The sequence below is a fragment of the Oryctolagus cuniculus genome, chromosome 5 (assembly GCF_964237555.1).
Source record: "Oryctolagus cuniculus chromosome 5, mOryCun1.1, whole genome shotgun sequence".
In the NCBI taxonomy this organism is placed as follows: Eukaryota; Metazoa; Chordata; class Mammalia; order Lagomorpha; family Leporidae; genus Oryctolagus; species Oryctolagus cuniculus.
In genome coordinates, this window is record NC_091436.1 from 153,556,006 (window position 1) to 153,576,095 (window position 20,090).

Genomic DNA, 20,090 nt, shown 5'->3' on the forward strand with positions numbered 1-20,090 from the left:
ATGTACATCCGGGAAGCACCAGATATGGCTGAAATACCTGGGTTCTTGCCTCCCATGTGGGAGACCCAGAGGGAGTTCCTGGCTCCTGGCTTCAGCCAGTCATAGTCTTCATGGTTATGGACTCCTGGGACATGAACGAGCAGATGGGAGGTTTCTGTTTCTCTGCCTTTCAAATAAAATGAAAATAAATAAGATTTTTTAAATATAGAAAGAGCATTATGATAGCAAAGCTCATACATTTTATACTTAACATCTTAAATGAGATAAAGGGTTTTTGTAAAAAATGTGGACCTCTATGGTATAGTATTAGATGCTCCCTGAAGTGACAGACAACCTAAAATAGTCTCAAATTAATAAAAATGAGTTATTTCTCTCAGATAAAACTATATAGCTCAGGTCTGGAATGTGAATTTCTTAGGGAGCTCACCTTCTCGTATGAGTGTTTCTTCTATTATATGAAATGTGAATATTCTAAACATTTTGCTACAATGAAGACCAGCACAATAAATGGGATGGATAATACTCATCAATGTTAAATAGATAATTCATAAGAAGTAGTTAACTTATCTTTGTTTAGTAGATAAATAAGGAGGTATACACAATGTTCAAAGAAATATTTGTCATGAATCATAAATTAGTAGCCTGTTAGACAAATTCAGTACAGACGTGCTGTGTTAAGACAGGAAGAGATGTAAGAACCAAAAACCAAGTATCAGTGAGACACCCAACATTTCTGAAGCACTCCATATCTGTGAGGGTTTAATTGACAGCTCAGTGTTGACATCCACTGTGACCACATTTGTGCTGTGCAGACAGCATGCATACAGAAGGCATGGCTACTCAGAATGTTCTGGGTGGCTGTGTACTTGACCTTGACTCTTTCTAATCGAGCAAGCAACTGTTGGCCCCAAATTAACTTCCAACTGCTGAACCCCTTTGATCATCACCATCTCCAGCCGTCAAAACCATCTGTCAGTGGGGAAACCCGATGGGGTGGGCACGGGGACCATGGGAGGTGAAATACATGACATTTGTAATCAAGGATCGAGGTAGGTGTCTCAGTCACAAACTACCTGAAATGTGCTGTTGACTTGCCCTCTCGCTTTCCCATTGTTTCTCTGTGTTTAAAGTTGACTCAGTGACATTCATCCATGGGCTCAGGGAACACATTGGTCTGTGGGTCCGCCTGCTGGTGTAATAGGCGGCTGCCATTGCATTCCAGCTCTGTCACTCTTAACTGCTGCTGACACCTCGTGGTCAAGGAAGCCTGGTGCGGCTGCAGCAAGCGTGTCCACATTCCATCCTGATCAGGAAAGGAGAGAGGGGCAAAGAACACCCCAGCCATGTTGTGCAAATGGAAGCAGCTCAGGAAATGCCACCCTACATCTGTCACTGTGGACTTGACACTGAGGGCCCCTGGGGAAGAGAAAACTGCCAGGGGCTTCCACTGAACCTCTGTTATCTGCCTGCAGACAGACAGAGCCTCCCAAAGCAACTCAGCTGCTGTCAGTCACCTCCCAGGAATCTCACCAACCAGGGAAGATGAAATTCGTGTCATAAGCACTCACATACAGACTTGTGAACCAATGAAGCCATGAAGCCTGGACCAGCTGGACAATTCCCAGGGAAGATATCATCAACATCTCTGGCAATCACTGAAAGAGGGAGCGAGCTACAAGGGGCTTACAATTGAGTCAGGATCCTTAAATTCAGCCAAAACTGCTACTGACGGGGCAAATGATTTACATATTTTGGAGATACATGTTCTGGTTTTCCATATAGAAATTTGGCTTTTGTCCTAGATGAGATTCAAAGCCTGGCAGATGTTGATCATGGGTGTCTCAGCTATCCTGTCCCTTCGTAGCAGTGACAGGGAAGGGGAGGTACTGGAGGAACCCACAGAGCAAGCGTGACAGCCTTAACAGACACGTATTACTCACTCTCTCCATGTTGCCATCCCTACACACTCACACCTGTCTCCGTTTTTAGTGTTAAGTCTTGCTACAGACAACCACTCCAGCTTATAGCTTCCCAGATTGCTGAAGGAACACTTCCCCTACAACCCACAAGCCCCTACGTAAGCAGGTGTCCTGTTGCTCCTGTTGGCCCCCCTCATGCCACAGCCACCTGTTGCCTCAGTGCTCGGCCTCCTCCTGGATGACACCCAACCACTTGCCTCCTGCCCGCAGCTCAGGTGAAATATCATCTTCGTTGAGAAGTCTTCAGTGGTCACCTTATCTAAATTTCAGCCTCCTATGACACTCGTTCTTGCTGTAGTTTTCTTTCTCACATAACATTTAACGTATATTTATCTAGCTAATTTATCGTCTATCCTAGAGTCAGTTTCCATGAGAAGAGTAGAATTTCCATGAGGAGAATTTTATGTTTTCTGCTCTGAGTGCATTCTGAACATGAACATGTTTACTTGCGGCAAATATGCATGCAATCAATGCATTTTACAATTCATCCATGTTGGCCGGCGCCGTGGCTCAATAGGCTAATCCTCCACCTTGTGGCGCCGGCACACCGGGTTCCAGTCCCGGTCGGGGTGCCGGATTCTGTCCCGGTTGCCCCTCTTCCAGGCCAGCTCTCTGCTGTGGCCAGGGAGTGCAGTGGAGGATGGCCCAAGTGCTTGGGCCCTGCACCCCATGGGAGGCCAGGAGAAGCACCTGGCTCCTGGCTTCGGATCAGCGCGATGCGCCGGCCACAGCACGCCGGCCGTGGCGGCCATTGGAGAGTGAACCAACGGCAAAAAGGAAGACCTTTCTCTCTGTCTCTCTCTCTCACTTTCCACTCTGCCTGTCAAAAAATAAAAAATTCATCCATGTTGTGCAGGCACTCAGCAGTTAAGACTTCAGCATCCCACACCGGAGTACCTTGCTTTGATTCAGCTCCAGCTTCTGTAGCTTTTTTCTGCCTATGTGCACCCTGGAAGGCAAGTGTAGTGGTTCAAGTACTTGGGTCCCTGCCACCCACACAGGAGACCTTGATGGAGTTCCTGACTCCCAGCTTTGGCCTGGCCCAATCCCCACTGCTGTAGCAGGCACTGGGAGACTAACCAACCAGCAGATAGAAGGTATCTATCTGCCCTTCGAATACAAAGTTAAAATGTCTAGTAGGTGATTAGAATATTGGGATGAAATCTTGCTAGGCAGCTAGGATGAAGTGATGCACATGAAACATCTGGCCAATATTAACGATCTTGAAACTGAATGATACAATGGCCATTTCTGATTGGTTGGTCTGTTTTCACACTAGAATATCACATAAGGTTTAAAAAAAATCTGAAAAAAAAATAATAAGTGCTAAAAGCCACACAAGTGAGCCATAAGGATACCCAAAAAGGATCGTGGGGTAATCTTTATAAGAAAGGCCCCATGTGAAGACACAAAAGTATCTTGACTCTCTTCCAAGAGGAGTTAAATAGTGGCTGTTACTCCAATATCTCTGCAAATCCAGTTCTCCAATCCCAGGAAGAGACCGGAGTCTCACTTGGAGTCACATTTGCCTTGCTAATGTTAATCACTATAAAAGTCACAGATTGCTGTAGGACTCATTCAAATGAGACATTGTTCCAGCTGGTCAGAAACGAGAGACACCTGGTTTTCCTTGTGGAAACAAAACTTCAGAAAAACCTGATTCCATGAGACAACTCTGGTAAAACAGAGTCAAACAGCAGCAAAGCACAGGATTGGAGTTTATTTAACACGATCAGCCCAAGGCACTTGTTGGAAACAATGTTTTAATGCAGTAACAAGAATTGTCTGTTCCCATCATCCACACAAATTTAAGCTGATCTAGGCCAGGCCAGGCAACCACCATATAAGTTCCACATGACTGTAAGGTCACGGTTGAAAACACTAATCTATAATAAACGCAAGCTGTCCCAGGGGCTCCTCACTTGCAGTTGAATGCTTTATTCTTACCTAAATAAGCAACTTGTTGTTTACTCCTGATGAATTCGCACAGGAAGGCAGCCTATAACAATTAGAAACATGTAAACTGGCTTTTGTGTTCAGGAGCCATCACCTAGAATAGCACCATGCAGAGTGTGGGCCCGCAGGAGAGACGGGAATTACAAACACCTAGCACCACGCTACCAGCAGACATAAGACTGCTGGAGTCACTGGGGAGGTATTTTACCAAGAAACTCAACCCCAAAATCTGTAGTACTGTAACTTCTTGAAATACGACTCACATAATTGGCAAAACACAGGAGTTCCCTACCAGGAAAATATGTGGAACTACGGCTCCTAGGAAACAAGCTGAAAGAGAAGTTAACTGCAAAGAATAACGACTATGGGCCTTTAGCAGGGTGGAGAGCTGTTAACCAAAGATCATCCCACAGCCAGGTGACCAAACACTACCGGAGCCATTGGGGGGGGGGGGTAGTTTGACCCCAGAAACTCACGAGAAAATTTAGGAAATAGGCCACACGTCTGCAGTTTCCTGAAACAAGACAAAGCTTGAGCTTGAACTGCTCCCAACAAGCAATCTGACACAAGATAAACCCAAGGGGAGACCTACCCGCCAATGGACTCCAGTTATGGGGACTAAGTGTGCGGCGCTCATCACCGCACCACGAAAAGCTTAGCTGGGTCACAGCTGCTTCCGAGAGGACGTGGTGGCTCTTAGAAGAGCCTTTGAGAAGGGGGTTGGAGCTGAGGCGAGCGGGACCATTAGGCCCGCTCCCCGCGGATGCGGCGCGCCAGCTGGATGTCTTTGGGCATGATGGTGACGCGCTTGGCGTGGATGGCGCAGAGGTTGGTGTCCTCGAAGAGGCCGACGAGGTAGGCCTCGCAGGCCTCCTGCAGCGCCATGACGGCCGAGCTCTGGAAGCGCAGGTCCGTCTTGAAGTCCTGCGCGATCTCGCGCACCAGGCGCTGGAAGGGCAGCTTGCGGATGAGCAGCTCGGTGGACTTCTGGTAGCGCCGGATCTCGCGCAGCGCCACCGTGCCGGGCCGGTAGCGGTGCGGCTTCTTGACGCCGCCCGTGGCCGGCGCGCTCTTGCGGGCCGCCTTGGTGGCCAGCTGCTTGCGCGGCGCCTTGCCGCCCGTCGACTTGCGCGCTGTCTGCTTCGTGCGAGCCATTCCCGAGCTCCACCGGGTCAGTCACCAAAATGGCGTACCAAGCGACCCAATTTCCCCTTTATATACGCTGAGAAACGGTCGGATTGGGCTCTCTGGTTTAAAAACATCCCGCGCGATAAAGCCATTCGCTGACGCTCCAGTGACGTAACTGGCTTCCCTGTGCTCTCATTGGATAAATTCCTCCACCTTCCAATCCCCGGGCTTCTGTTAGTCTGAGCTGGGAGAACGCCATTTCCTCGGCTTTCACACTGCGGGGCCCTCAGGAAGGTGGGCTCCAAGTTGCTCATCGCCGTAGTCATTGTCTAACGGCGGGCAGACGCCCAGGGCCGCCCTTCCAGAACAATCTGCCTGAGCCATTTCCGTCTTTCACGGCGTCTGTCGGCTGTCTCCGAGCTCCCTTCAGCGACCGTGGCCCAGCGGCTGCGTTCCTGGCTGGAACCACTGGGGCAGGGCCGAGACAGGAACGGCGGGTGGTGCCGCACGGAAACGCCAGGCCGACTTCCCCACGGTCCTGTCGCGCTTAGGAGGCCCTCAGACGCCTCTGCGTCCACGAGCTTCCGTGAGGAGCTCCCTGAGCCCGCCAGTGCTTCCCTCCCGGTTCCCTGCCCACAGCAGCGTCGGGTGCGGAGCGCATCCGTAACCCCGGCAATGTGCATGGACTGGAAACGCCCCTCCCCTCAAACTTGGGGTATAATGTTCGGAATACCCTGGGGTACTGACATTGGTCAGAACTTGGGGTATATGGCCCAAAACTGTCAGGTGTACCCTCGGGACGGGATAACTCATTTGTCAGAGCTTGGGATGTAAGTTCCAATAATAGTCTCCACCCGTAGTATTATGGAGACCACACCAATTACTCCTGAGAAGCATTGCAAACGCACTTTCCTTCAGAACTTGGCACGTAAGGCCCAAACCTGTGCGGAGTGCCCTAGGGACCGGTGTGTCGCCCCTAGTGCGGAGACCGTTACAAGCTTTTTTGCGACCAGGTGGATGGCTCTGAAAAGAGCCTTTGGTTTAATGGAGTCTACGGACGCCTGCGGCTTTACTTGCCCTTGGCCTTGTGGTGGCTCTCGGTCTTCTTGGGCAGCAGCACGGCCTGGATGTTGGGCAGCACGCCGCCCTGCGCGATGGTGACGCGGCCCAGCAGCTTGTTGAGCTCCTCGTCGTTGCGGATGGCCAGCTGCAGGTGGCGCGGGATGATGCGCGTCTTCTTGTTGTCGCGCGCCGCGTTGCCCGCCAGCTCCAGGATCTCGGCCGTCAGGTACTCGAGCACGGCCGCCAGGTACACCGGGGCGCCGGCGCCCACGCGCTCCGCGTAGTTGCCCTTGCGCAGCAGGCGGTGCACGCGGCCCACGGGGAACTGGAGCCCGGCCCGGGAGGAGCGGGTCTTGGCCTTGGCGCGCGCCTTGCCGCCCTGCTTGCCGCGTCCAGACATGACGAACCACTAAACAGAGTCTTAGCAAATCGATAAGGTGGTGGCGCAAGCAGTTAATTATACCCTGCTGTGGTTTCCTGAAGTAGCCTATCCGAGTGGCCGGATACAAATTGCAGCCAATCAGAAAGTAGCAGTAAAGCCAAGCCCGCTTCTAATTTCCATGAATCGTAATGAGTTCAAAGGCCATAGTCTCCGAGGCGGGAGATGCAGAAGGAACCAATGAGAGTTCAGGATCAAAGCTAGCCTATCAGAAAGGAAGATACTAAATGAGCCAATGAAAATTCGAATAGCTGCAATCCGTCATTTGCATTCGCACCACACAAATAGTCAGCGTGCTTGCGTTTGCCCACACTTTGTTTCTTCTCGCTAGAAGATTCAGAGGGTTTGATCATGCCTGAGCCCGCGAAGTCTGCGCCAGCCCCGAAGAAGGGCTCCAAGAAGGCGGTGACCAAGGCGCAGAAGAAGGACGGCAAGAAGCGCAAGCGCAGCCGCAAGGAGAGCTACTCGGTCTACGTGTACAAGGTGCTCAAGCAGGTGCACCCCGACACCGGCATCTCGTCCAAGGCCATGGGCATCATGAACTCGTTCGTCAACGACATCTTCGAGCGCATCGCCGGCGAGGCCTCCCGCCTGGCGCACTACAACAAGCGCTCCACCATCACGTCGCGCGAGATCCAAACGGCCGTGCGCCTGTTGCTGCCCGGCGAGCTGGCCAAGCACGCTGTGTCCGAGGGCACCAAAGCTGTCACCAAGTACACCAGCTCCAAGTAAGATCATCGGCATCTCAGAACAAATTTCGTAAACCAAAGGCTCTTTTCAGAGCCACCACGTTATCTCTAAAAGACCTGTAACCTGGGACTTGGCTTATTACATATGAACGCCAGCACACTGAAAATGTTCTCATTGATATAGTTTCGGTAAATTTTAGACCAGCTTCTCTTAAGACCGCTCCCTATCCCTCTCTGTTCTAGTTTACTTGTTAATGTTGCTTTTGGCTAGGAATAATCACGTGAAATCGGAGCTTTGATTAGGCCCTAGAATAAACACATTCAAATGAATACAAGGTTTCAGTTTATAACAAGGCTGTTGCCTTGCGTTTGGCCAGAGCTGCAGCTAGAAGGGGAACAAGGCCTAGTCCCAGCGGGTCTCAACAAAAGCATCTCAGCTCAAACCCTAACGTCCTGTGTTGATTCACATTCACTGGGTTTGGAGTATCACGCACGGTCCCCTATGTCCACTAGTTTCCTTTCCTTCTGAACACCGAGGTGTCAGAACAGTAACCGCAGGACGCGGGGGGGGGGGACGTGAAGTCCACAGCTACCAACTAATGTGACTGGGGTGAGGACCAGGAGCGCCAGACTCTCCTTACGGTTCCAAGTGCTTCTGGGGTTCGAAAGCTGCACCTCGGAATGCTGGAGCCTCGTGCCAGTCACTACATTTCCCGGGGTTTCGTTTGAAAGGAGGAGACTTGCAAGGAATTAACATCCTGTGTAGCCCTCCTTAACAGCTATTATCCATTAATTTTATCCTATCACCTATAATGTAGTTTAAGAAGCTAGCATTTCACACAGAAATAAAGCTGATACTTCAATCCCATCTGTCAGTCCAAGGACTCTTTGCACACTATTAAGACTTTCAATCCACAAATCAGTTGCAATCACAGCAGTGGGAAAATAGTTTTCAATTGAAATAATAAAAGTCATCATTGATACCCGTATTCTCGTGGCACGGCGCTATACTTACACCAGCAAGCTTCTTTTTAAATGAGGAAGTAAAAAAAAATGTGATCTTCACATTCAAGGTCAGCTGGCAGCTGAACACTGGTAGATGGGAACCCTGGACGCTGGCAATGCAACGCCGAGGTGTCTCTTTTTCCTTCTGGTTAGCTATCGCAAATGCTGATTGCCATGAACATTAAGTGACCCAATTTGGGAATGCAGCTTGTGAAACAAACCTCCTAAATCTCACGTATAATTAAGGCTTCATTTCTTGCTCTCCAAAGCTAACTTTAAACACATTTTAAAACAGTATGCATGCATACGGGGTGCGGGGGATTCCAAGTACAGTTTAAGAGGGGAACTCCTCAGGACGGAAAGTTTGTTTACCTCCTCATGTGGAGGAATGTATTGAATCCCTTTGTGAGAATTTCTTGGTCTAAATAGGAATATGAATTAGTAACTGCTATATATCGTTGATAAATTGACCGTAGAAGTTAAGGCCCTATAATTACTATGGACTCCAAAGAAAACGAGATTTAATAAGCAATAACAAGTAACTCAGCCCGGGATCACAGCTACGGGAGGAAATTAGAAGAATCTTGCCGCAGATAGTACCTTAAACTTCCCGAGACCCCTCACAAAAACTGTTCCAGGAAGCACAACAGGACACAGCTAACGAAAACGCTGGAACACGCCACCGTGTTCTAAACCTATCATATTTGAGCCTCTCGGATTCCTCGTTTGCATATAGGTCAGCCAATCAAGTTTCACTGCCTTGTTTCCATGGGCGGACCTGATTGGGACCGCCGTCTAAATTTTTTTCTCATTAATTACCTTTTATATTTACATAATGCTTTTTTTTATTTTGTGCTATATCCTCTTTCCCCAAGTGTACACTGCTTTTTACTTACAAAAAGACAATTTTAAATTTAAAAAAAAAAAGGATAAAAAGGCTGTTTGGGTTTGCTTGGGGTGTAAAACCACAGGTAGTGCTGACAGGACTTTAGGCACAAAGGTCCAGAAAAGGCGGGGCTGTTCAAGCCTCTCCTTGTTCCCACCCCAGTGTGAAACCAGAGACTTGAATCCGTAAGCAGGGCACTGGGCTGCCAACCTCTTAGCATTTGATGCCAGTTAAAGTTTCTGGTCCGATTGTCGTCAACACTTATCAGTCCGAGCCCTTCCATGCATCTAAGTCTTTCCTCCGAGGTGTTTCGTGTTCCGTGGACATCCTGATGTCCGTGGCTGTTAGACCTCCTTGACTGCCAGTTGAAGCGATTTGTGCCCATTTCCAGGAACTTTGCGATACCTTTAGGAGATCTGGGGCCTCACTCAAGGGGTTCGGCTGTAAAGAAACCTGGAAACAGCTGAGAATTCTCTCCTCGTGCTTCATTCGCTCCTTTTCTAACTTCCATTTATGTAGTAGGTTCCCCTGGGGTACTTCCAAACCTGAGCCTTTTAATTAAGATGGAATTTGGCAACGAAGTACTTCTTTAAGATTATATATATTTTAGAAGCAGAGTTAGAGAGAGAGGGAGAGAAAGAGATCTTCCATCCACTGGTTCACTCCCCAAGTGAGAGCTGGGCCCATCAGAAGCCAGGAGCCATCCTATAACTGAAATGCAGGGAGTAGCTGCCTGATGGGGGTGGGGTGGGAGGCATGAGCGCCCTGAATGCCTTGCCCTGGGACCCCGGTCCCCACAGAGGAAATCGCTGTGCATTCCCAGACCTCAGAGGCTGAGCAGCAGCACCTCACCAGTGTGTTCTGCAGGCAGACGGCAGCCTCCTTAAGGGCAAGGAGTAGGGGGATTTGCAGTGCTGCATAGCCTGGCCAGGCAGCCTCACTGAGGGGAGGAGGGCTGAAACCCAAAGGAAATGAGCGAGCACTACCTACAGAGACCTGAAGCCGAGCGCCTCACATGGAGGGAACCAGCTGCACTACTCGGAGAAAATTCAAGGGGCCTGTGGAGCTGGGTTAGGAACAAGAGGAAGCTGAAAGCTTTGAAGCCAAAGAAGTAACCTGGTCCAGAAAGTAGGACCTTGTAGGCCCCTCAAAGGACTTAGGGTTTTACTTTGGGTGAATGAGAGCCTTAATCTCTCTGACTGGCCCCTTACCGCAATGCATCAGCTGCTGTGTGAAAGAAAGCAGGTGAGGAGGGGGCTGCCCAGCAGCAGTGGGAAAGGAAATGGTTGGATTCCTTGTGTTTTCATACTGCAGCTGCTAAAATATACTGATAGGTAGGTGTAGAGTGTGAAAGGGGGAACCAAAGACAAAAATGACCCCACTAGAACGGGTAGAATTGCCATTCATGAACCTCAAGAAGAGGGCTAATTTGCAGAGGTGGTGGCAGAAATCCTGTTTGAGGCCCAATTAAGCTGGAAGTGAATGTAAATCGCGCTCTCATGTACAGATGTCAGGTAGCAGGGCTTCTGAGTCTGGAGTTCAAGGAAAGCGAGTGGGCTGCTGGTTTAATTTTTTTTTTCATCCACATAGCATCACCACAGCTAAAAAAAAACCGTCAGTTCGGCAGAATCAGATTTTCTTCCTCAAGGTCCACTTTCTCTAATCAGGAGCAGCTGAACGAAGGGATGGAAAAAGGCAACAGCAGACAGAAGGTTCTTCCGCTGAGCTCCACAACAGTTTTCAGGAGGCCTGAGAACTTCCTGGAACTGCAGGAAAAGCGTGTGGAGAAAGTGAGTGCATTTTGGAAAGAAAGGGTATGTGTATCTACTACTGGGTCACCAAAGTGATCTCCCCAGGGCTCTGTCTTCACTAAATTATCTGAGTAAGAACTCCAGTTAAGACTCACTCATTACTAAGGGCATTTTGCACCATCTCTAAAAAAGGGGGAATATTTGTTGCTTTTTCTGAGAATTACAGGAGAAAAGAACAGCCAGAAAGTTAACCCATGTCATGAATACTCAACACCACTCCTTATTTCTCTGATCTGGGGTTCGTCTGTGAACTGCTTCTTATTATCAGCCTTCCTTCCTAAGATACTTCACCTGTGGCTTTTTCAGTCTCCTGGCAGTTTTACTCTAATTCTCAATCTTGTTCCCATCCTGGACCTGTTCCCTAGACCCCTGACTCATACATCTAATTTCCTATTCATACCTTCCTCTTAGACATGTTACAGGCATCTCAGATTCTCCCCGGATATCCAAAACTAAGCCTATAATTCTCTCCAAACCTCATTCCTTCTACTTTGTTTCTTGTTTTACCAATTGGGATCTGTGTAGTTGCTGTGACTAATGTCATCGAAATCATCCATGAATTTTCTCATCCCCTACATTTACTAGCTAAGAACTCTTTTTTCAAAATATATACAAAATCCTCTGCCTTTAACACACTGATCAAGTCAGTCTTCTCTCAACTGGATTATTGTACTAGCCTCCTAACTGGTGTCCCAGCTCCTACTGTAGTCCCATCAGTCTGTTCTCGATCAAGCATCCAAATAGATCTTTTAAAAACATAAACTACATCTTGTCACCCTTTTGCTCAGAATCCTACAAGGACTCACACCCAGTGTTAACATCCGCTTCAATGCCACAGAACAGCTCCATGTGCCTCTGAACCCTTATCTGCTTTGCCTCCACAACCCAGGCTTTCCTATTGGGCCTTCTATTTGGAATACTTCAAGTTTCCCCATGTTTTTTATCCCCCAACCATCACTTTATCGGTAAAGCTTCCCACGACCCTATCATTTAAAATATCACTGCCTCCCTGCACACTGTCTTTTCCTGCTGTTCACTGATCTTTATAGTGCTCACCACCACCTAACACATATAATTTACTTATAATTATCTGTACACACCCACACCCAATAAACAGATATAAAAATAGTTAGGTTCGCTGTCATCCAGGACTATTGTTACCGAAAGCTCAGGTTGTGGTCAACGGTGCCGGATGAAAATAACGAGGCCAAGGTTTGAGAATGAGGTTAATCGCTCAGTAGATGAGGTAGCAGCCTAGCGTCAACCACGGTTCTGAAAGAGCGTGGCCCAGGGTTTTCAGAGGCTACAAGGGAAGGGGCTGGCTTCTCGCAAATGCGAAGGGAGCAGCAGTCTCTGGGGGTGGCTGTGATGAGAACCGGGGCCAGACACACGCCGAAACTTGGCAAGGCCTTCACTTCCGCCTTTGTCTCAGCGCGGCTGCCCTCGAAAGAAACCAAAGGCAGGGAGATTAGACTCCGCCTGAACTGATCTCTCCGCTCGGGCTGCCGGCGGCGAACGCACTGTGCGTCCTAGAACATGCTGGAGGGCGAAACCGGCGGTGCAGCCTTGAAACCATAACTAGGCGAGCGTTCAGCGAGAACCGCAGGCTGCAAACCACCACTTGGCTGGTATCTGTAAGAGCTACACTGTCCAACTTGGCACTAAGTCGCATGAACCATCTCCCTTAGCATAACGAGCATGGCCTATATTTGGGTCAAACAAGCCGTGTTCTTAAAACATTTGCGGCGTGATTACGGCTTCTGTGGAATGAGTTGGTAGCGTAAATTCGGCCTGTTACCTTGATAGTCACTGAAAACGGATCCCCTGGAAGCTGCACTACCTGGTAATGACCGCTTACGCAATACTCAGCTGGGCTACTTCCGTAGTCAGTTCTCAGAGCACAATACCCACCTTTCCACACATGAGCCTTTAGTTCTCCCTCGCGCTTCTACTTGCACAAAGAGCAGAAAGCCTAATCCCGCCCATCGCTCCCTCCCCGGGCCCGGCCTTTGTCCCCGGCCCCGCCATCTTGAGCCCGGTAGCAGGCAGGGCCGCCCTCGGCACGGCCGGAACCCTTGCAGAACTGAGGCGGCCAACTACGTGAGGGGCCAGGCGGCCTCCACCGAGCTCACTGTCCGAGCAACCAGTGCTTTCAGTGAACCCCAGAAAACCTGAAGTCATGAGAATCCGGTTTGAAATAAAACTGGAAGCGTAAAGCCACCAACGAATGAACGCAAAACTTCGTTACCAAGGAAAAAAAACGCAATGAAGTGCTAGCTCTCTTACAGGAGAACTTGGGTGGCCCTGAAAAGGGCCTTTGGGTGGAGGGTCTCGGGCCGCCGGGGCAGCTCAGCCGCCGAAGCCGTAGAGCGTGCGTCCCTGGCGCTTGAGCGCGTAGACCACGTCCATGGCCGTGACCGTCTTGCGCTTGGCGTGCTCCGTGTAGGTGACGGCGTCGCGGATGACGTTCTCGAGGAAGACCTTGAGCACGCCGCGGGTCTCCTCGTAGATGAGCCCCGAGATGCGCTTGACGCCGCCGCGCCGGGCCAGGCGGCGGATGGCGGGCTTGGTGATGCCCTGGATGTTGTCGCGCAGCACCTTGCGGTGGCGCTTGGCGCCGCCCTTGCCCAGGCCCTTCCCGCCCTTGCCACGTCCAGACATCTCTATCAGCTACCAGAACCAACTCAGAAATAGCGACTACCGGCAGACGTGCTCCCCTTATATGCCCGGAGTGCGGACCTAATTGAAGACGCCAAGCCTGCGCGGGAACGCCCCTTGCGCCTGCTGGCCCCGCCCCTCGCGCCCGGCGGGGATGACGTCACCAAAGACCTCCGCCCGCCATTTTGGCGCGTTGTCGGTGTGGTTCCCGCCAGTCCTGCCTTCTCAAGTCTTTAGGCCGCTTCAGCAACTATGTCAGGAACAGAAATTCACTTTTTACTGATGCTTGGGACGCTTTGGGTGGTGGCGCGGGAGCGCGGGCGCCCACGGCGTCCAGCAGCGGCCCAGCTTCGTCCCGCCCTGCGCTCGGACACCCGGCTCGCAGGGCCCGGGTCGGCAGAGAGGGCGGAGGGCGGGAGAGCGCCAGGTCCTCGCCCTCTCGCCTCCGACCACCCGGAACGCTGCCCGGACGGCGAGTCGGCGTGTGGGGTGGCTGCGTGGCGCGGTTCCCCCGCGGCGCCGGGCCCCGCTCCCGGCCGTTGTGTCCCTGCCCTGTTTGGTAGGAGCTGCGCTTCTCTATTTAGCCGCCCTCACATCTGTTCCCAATAACTTGCCGGTGTGGTGGTGTTTGTTTCTCTCCCCAGTATCCCCCCCGCCTCCGCTTGAGGCCGGGAATGTTATTGGTGTGGTAGGTGAGGTATTAGATACAGTTTGTCCCGCATAGTTGGCCGCTTTTACGCAATGCTAAGAATACTACAGGAAGAGGGCGCCTTCGGGAAGCAGAGTGGCGCAGCGGAAGCGTGCTGGGCCCATAACCCAGAGGTCGATGGATCGAAACCATCCTCTGCTAACATTGTTTTCTTTATTTTTCTGCTTGAAATTTTGTGTCTTAATTTTATGGTAAAGGAAGGAAACAGACTAGCCGTGTGTTTCAAGAAGTTCGCAAGTGAAAATTGTTTCTGGATTAACACATTTGAAAGTTTATGACCTCTACAGGTAAACTGAAGGTGTCATTTGGAGCACATTACTATTATTAACTGGTATATCCTCCCATAATGTCCAGTGTCCCATAATGGTTACCAAAGTGACCTAGCAGTTATGTCCATTTTTCTTTGCCTGGGAAACTGGGAAAATGTTGAGGACCAGGACTGTGGAAGACAGGCTGGGAGACAGGAACATAGTCTTTATTTCCCTGCATTCTCAGGAAGCACTCCTTGCCAGGCGGTTAAGGAAATGGACTAGAAATCCATTGGAAGATCTTCACGAAGATTTTTTGGAACTATAATTCTTTATTTTGGAAATAAAAGAGTAGTAGTTAAGGGCAAAACTCTCAGTAGCCAGGATTTCACTAAGACCTGAGAAACAACGTCTGTGACTGCTACTGCTATGTCTCTACCCTCTACCCTCCTGTAAAAGCTCAGCTAGAAGCATAGCGCTGTTTCATATTTCTCTCTCTCAGGAAGGATTCCTATTCAGATACTTAAGTATCAGATCCTGTGCTATGAGCTATAAAAAAAAAGATAGTATGTCGCCTGCAGTCTATATGTTTTTAAAGAAATAAATATGTATGGTATAAGGTACTATTTCATTAAATGGATTATATACTCAGTGCAGTGGGAGCAAAGAAAATGGATGGTTATAGTTCTGTGACTCAACATAGAACAATTGTAGATCAATTCCAGTTGTAGAGCAATTCCAGCAAAAGACGAAATTCAGGAAAAACAGGAATATGCTCAGGTGAAAGCTGCAGAATTCTTGTCCTGTCTCGACACGTGCTCTTTGCCTCCGGTTGTGAACTCTGAGCATGTGCATAGACTGTGCTTGCCTAGGGAAGTCTGCTTGAATGTTGGAATCTGGGTTGTTAAGGGGAGACGGTCACAGAGCCGGCCATGGGTGCAGACCATGAATTTTTGTGTTGACTAAATATGCTGTCAGGCTGCTTCGTGGTGAGCTACCACTTCAGGTATATAGGATAATAATATTGCCCAGTAACTATGTGAACATGTGAGTATTTCAGTTTCCAGTGTAGGGGTAGATGTCATCACCATGGCAACCATCTACAGAGTTAAAGGAAAACTGAGTGATTTGCTGCATTAGCTCCACCCTGGCAATTGAATGGTAAGAGGTTTTGAATCAAATCTTGAATGAGCAAGGATGTGCCAGTCAAGGACATTCTAGACAAATACAGGGAGGTGTGATCATTAAGGGTTTCAAAGGAACAAAGAATAACTCAGTGTGGTGCAGTGTGCAGGTGAGGGAGAGGGAGTTGGAGAGAGAAGTGATTGTATTCCAATCACCTAGTCACTTCTTGATGAAGGCAGGAAGCCTTCACCACACACAAATAAAATGGCTGAGCACATGACACTTAACACTGAATAAATGAGGTGAGTAATAATTCACTAGTTGTATACACAAGGATACTTCCAAAAGTTCATGGAAGATGTAATTAAAAGACAATTTTATTTTTGTGCATAAATTTTGAAAGCCATGCATAATTTTTTATAATACACATTTTCTATGAAACTTTTGAAGTTCCCCAATGTCACAGCCTGGAAGAAAAGGATGTTCGGTGCATGCCATGGAGGGTCACAGATGGGATGCCATCATTAGCAGAATGAACCAGCCCTGGCTGTGAGGGGTGGGCTTTGCAGTAATCAGGAGGGAAGGACAGCACTTTCCCTCTAGATGGTGCAGCAGGATTGTTTTAGCAGTCTTGGGGGCTGGCAAGGGTTGAAACCCATGAGTGGAATGCAGCTGGTCTGGCAGATAGGGGACCAGCTCAGTGGGTACCTTTCCTGCTCGTAGTGGACATATCCAGCCCAGGCAGGGAAACTGGTGGTTAGGCCTTTAGGGAGCCCTCAGAGCATCAGGGATGTCAAAGTGTTGTAGGGTTCTTGGACAGAGAGACATGACACCGAGGCCCACAGCAGGAAGCACTGTTTATTCTGTCCACATGGGCCCAGCGAACTAACATTCAAAGGCCGAGCCCCAAACAAAGCGGGGCATTGCCTTATATATAGTATTAGTGTCTCTGTCTCCTTTATACGGTCACATACATTTCGACTGGGTATTTTAAGGCTACAGGGTTGCTATAGAGTTGTTACAGGGTTACCCATGCACACATAGGTCCTGATTGTGCCACTTTGTTCTTTTGTTGCTGTTGATCTGGGAGGGTCTTCAACTTTTCCTTTGATAGGAGAGGGCCCTTAGTTTTTCTTTGGAAAGGCCCTACCTCATTCCCTCCTCTGATGCTGGGACCTTTCTCAGGATCAAGGGGCATCATCTATAACATCAGGACATGTGCAGCCATGTTTTTCTTTAATTATGGCCTTAAAGATACTGGTGATGGTCCTTAGTACCAAGGGAGCCAGGCATGGCAGAATTAAACAGGGTCCTAGAATCGAGACGACAGCACCCTCAATGGCAGGGAACCAACCACCAAGTAACTCCCCAGGGATCCAGCCACTCAGGGTGACCATTGTCAAGCCAATGGCAAGGACCAGGGCCGTAACTATGATCATAGACAATAACAAAGGGTGATAGTACATTACAGTAAGAAATATAAACAACCCATAAGCAGTATAGTCTATAAGCAATTTTGAATAGGTTATTTATCTTGTGGGTTGCGCTGCTGTTGGCTCCTTAGGCTTCCACCATGTGTAAACTGGTCAGCAGGGCTGTAGACTCTGGAATTCTCTGGAGATACTGCTCGGGTTTTCTTTGATGGTCAGTTTACACAGCACTGCTTGGTCAGGGATGCGCTCTCAGTTTCGAGCCGTTGGCTTCACCCTGCTGTGATGGACCAGGGGACCACCTCATCCACCTTTAGTTCAGTTCTGAAATATGGCTTCGTATCTCTTAATTAGCGAGCCAGTAAGCTCCTTTACTCCAGAAGTGGCAGTACACAGTGATCTCTGCACTATGGTGGGCTGCCTAGAAACCAACTACTCTACCCCCTGCAGGACATGACAAGCAGCTATTGTTTTTAGATACATCAGCTAGCCTTAGGCGGTAATGTCCAGATCTTATATAATTTTTTTTTAATTTTGGGTCAATATTTTTAGTTCTAACCCTTACTTTTCAAGTGAAAAGAAATTAAAGAGCCTTCCTGGACTACAGTGCCAGCATCCCATATGGGTGCCTGTTTGAGCCTAGGCTGCTCTACTTCCAATCCAGCTCCCTGCTAATATGCCTGGGAAAGCAGTGGAGGATGGCCCAAGTTCTTGGGCCCCTGCACCCACATAGGAGACCTGGAAGAAGCTCCTGGCTCCTGGCTTCAGACTGGCCCAGCTCCACCATTGCAGCCATTTGGGGAGTGAACCAGCAGATGGAAGATTTTCTCTCTCTCTCTCTCTCTCTCTCTCTCTGCCTCTTCCTCTCCCTCTCTGTAACTACATCTTTCAACTAAAATAATTTAAAAAAAAAATCCTTAGCATCTCACTGTGGGTGCTGTACATAGATTTTAGCATTACATATGAGAATTACTAAATAGATCTAGCCAGCTTTTTTTTTAAATAGGGGCCCTCTCTGGAGGATATAGTTTTAACAGAATCCTTTTGTGACAGTTACTATCAACCAATCACATAAAAGAACCCTCTTAAGCTACACTGTAGCAACAGAGGTTTTAGAAGGATTGGCCTTTATGTTAACGTCTCATGAAATTTAATGTATACCACTGTTAAGGTCGAGAACGCCCACTGCCTGAGGGACGACTCCAAAAGACCTCTCTCATGCAAATTGCAAAGGGTTTTGTTGTTTGTTTGTTTGTTTGTTTTTTCCAGCATGCTGGGGCTCTCTGATCAAACCAGAACAGAGCAGCCCCGAGGAACTACAGCATAGGGTTTATAAAGGCAAAAACCACAAAATCGGGAGGGGGGGGGATGCACGGTTGCTATACACGGTTGCTAAGATCAAAAAGAGAGTACATAGTTACTGGGGTCAACATAACCTAAGACCTAGGTGAAATTAATATCCATCATAATCTTGACAATACCAGTTACAATCGTACAATTATCATTTATGATCTTGACATTAATCCAAATTATATGTTGTAAGACATAGACAAATCACATCTTTATCATTAACCCAGGTGCAACCTTTCTATTTTCAAGCTTGAGCAATCATGCTAGGGGTTTTCTGTGCTCTGTCAAGGGTGATGTAGTGCACTGCTATTGTCTGACTATTTGAGATCATAGTTTCAGACCAGAGTCTCACGGTAGGGGGGGTTACTTTCCCAGAATGCAGTCTCAAGTGCTCCAAAATGGAGTCCCTACTGTCAAGGTGCTACTTCACCACTAGGTGGTGTCAGGACCCCAATATCTGGGTTTGCGCTCTCCTGGTGGTGCCAGAATGGCATGTTCCTGACATACAGGAAAGAGCCTTGTCTGGGAGCCCTAGAGCTGGGGCATTTACGAGGGCCTGTTAAATTAGAAAGCCTTTCTGTGTCTGTCCCCAAGACAGGGGCTCTCTTCTCACCACTTTGTGGGCTTATAGAGAGGTTTGATAATAATTAGGTGAGTGTTAAGGTCTGGCCAGTATGTGAGGCCTGGACCTGTCTCTACACATGGGATACTGTGTGAAGCTCCTTGGGGAAGACACCCCATTGCCTCCCATTACCTGACTGGCCTTGGAGGAGAGTTGGCCTGAATAGGAGGTTAGTATCAAATAGGCCGCATCTTTAAAGGGAACCTACAGGCCTGCCTGTAACATTACTGACCTAGGACGTCTCCTTAACAGCGGTGGTTACTTTTGGAAGCTGGGCGGAGTAAGGACTTTTTTCAGGTTGGAGCCAACAGGGTCTGCGGTTCTGACCTGGGAGCCCCTCAGCCTCAGGGAAGTTCTGAGGTAGAGCTGACAAGGCTCTTTGGACACTGGCTTCTGTCATGACAGCTGTTTGCCCAATGTCCTGGCTTTGCACATCAAAAACCAGTACCATTTGGGGTGGATTGGCCTGGTTGATCTCCTTGATGGCAGATCACTGTGTAAAGCTGTCATTAATTGGCCTGGCACTATCTTTACATTACTTACAAATTTAAAACAACCTGTCAGAGATTTATTTGTAACCAAAAAGATATTTAGGGTTAATTTAATGGTTTTAATTTATATGAGAGCTCTTTTATCAGCCAATTAAAAACAGAGCTCTAATAGATTTTTTTTCACATAGGCACAACATGTACACTCATTTAACACATACATAACATGCATCACAAGACAGAACAATAAAGGAGTTCTTGTAGCAGCTCTTTTTAAAGTCTTCACTGCTTTTAAAATTTACCATCAATTGATTAGAATTATCTTTTGGTTTGGTAACCTGAATTAACCATATTTTTTCTCAGTTGGGACCTGTAGTCCATGGTTAAATTTAGCTTTAACTGTTCAGAGCCATCCCAAGTACTGAATACAATAGAAGTCACAGAAAAAGTGCTTTGGAGCCCAGAAGAGGAAACATTTAACACAGAACCAACAATAGCTTAATCT

General features: G+C 48.5%; 4 protein-coding genes and 1 non-coding gene across 5 annotated transcripts; 2 read left to right on the plus strand and 3 right to left on the minus strand.

Annotated features, from left to right (window-relative positions):
• Nucleotides 1-3,727: 3,727 nt before the first annotated feature.
• LOC100343399 (histone H3.1) lies at nt 3,728-5,149 on the minus strand. Its single transcript, XM_070074857.1, has one exon. It carries the CDS (start codon nt 5,088-5,090, stop codon nt 4,680-4,682), a length of 411 nt encoding a protein of 136 aa, XP_069930958.1. The 5' UTR covers nt 5,091-5,149; the 3' UTR covers nt 3,728-4,679.
• A 928-nt stretch (nt 5,150-6,077) lies between these two features.
• Nucleotides 6,078-6,564, minus strand: LOC100342635 (histone H2A type 1-E). The gene has a single exon (XM_002714192.5). It carries the CDS (start codon nt 6,523-6,525, stop codon nt 6,133-6,135), a length of 393 nt encoding a protein of 130 aa, XP_002714238.1. The 5' UTR covers nt 6,526-6,564; the 3' UTR covers nt 6,078-6,132.
• A 119-nt stretch (nt 6,565-6,683) lies between these two features.
• Nucleotides 6,684-7,583, plus strand: LOC100342379 (histone H2B type 1-C/E/F/G/I). Its single transcript, XM_002714191.5, has one exon. It carries the CDS (start codon nt 6,916-6,918, stop codon nt 7,294-7,296), a length of 381 nt encoding a protein of 126 aa, XP_002714237.1. The 5' UTR covers nt 6,684-6,915; the 3' UTR covers nt 7,297-7,583.
• A 5,666-nt stretch (nt 7,584-13,249) lies between these two features.
• On the minus strand, nt 13,250-13,652 carry LOC138849828 (histone H4). Its single transcript, XM_070074864.1, has one exon. The coding sequence runs from the start codon at nt 13,614-13,616 to the stop codon at nt 13,305-13,307; it is 312 nt and encodes a 103-aa protein (XP_069930965.1). The 5' UTR covers nt 13,617-13,652; the 3' UTR covers nt 13,250-13,304.
• Nucleotides 13,653-14,391: 739 nt separating this feature from the next.
• Nucleotides 14,392-14,463, plus strand: TRNAM-CAU (transfer RNA methionine (anticodon CAU)). The gene has a single exon. It is a non-coding gene; the product is annotated as a tRNA-Met (tRNA).
• The last annotated feature ends 5,627 nt before the right edge of the window (nt 14,464-20,090 follow it).

Bases quoted from the DNA above. Each gene is read 5' to 3' on its own strand.
- LOC100343399 (XM_070074857.1), bottom strand. From the start codon at position 5,090: ATGGCTCGCACGAAGCAGACAGCGCGCAAGTCGACGGGCGGCAAGGCG.
- LOC100342635 (XM_002714192.5), bottom strand. From the start codon at position 6,525: ATGTCTGGACGCGGCAAGCAGGGCGGCAAGGCGCGCGCCAAGGCCAAG.
- LOC100342379 (XM_002714191.5), top strand. From the start codon at position 6,916: ATGCCTGAGCCCGCGAAGTCTGCGCCAGCCCCGAAGAAGGGCTCCAAG.
- LOC138849828 (XM_070074864.1), bottom strand. From the start codon at position 13,616: ATGTCTGGACGTGGCAAGGGCGGGAAGGGCCTGGGCAAGGGCGGCGCC.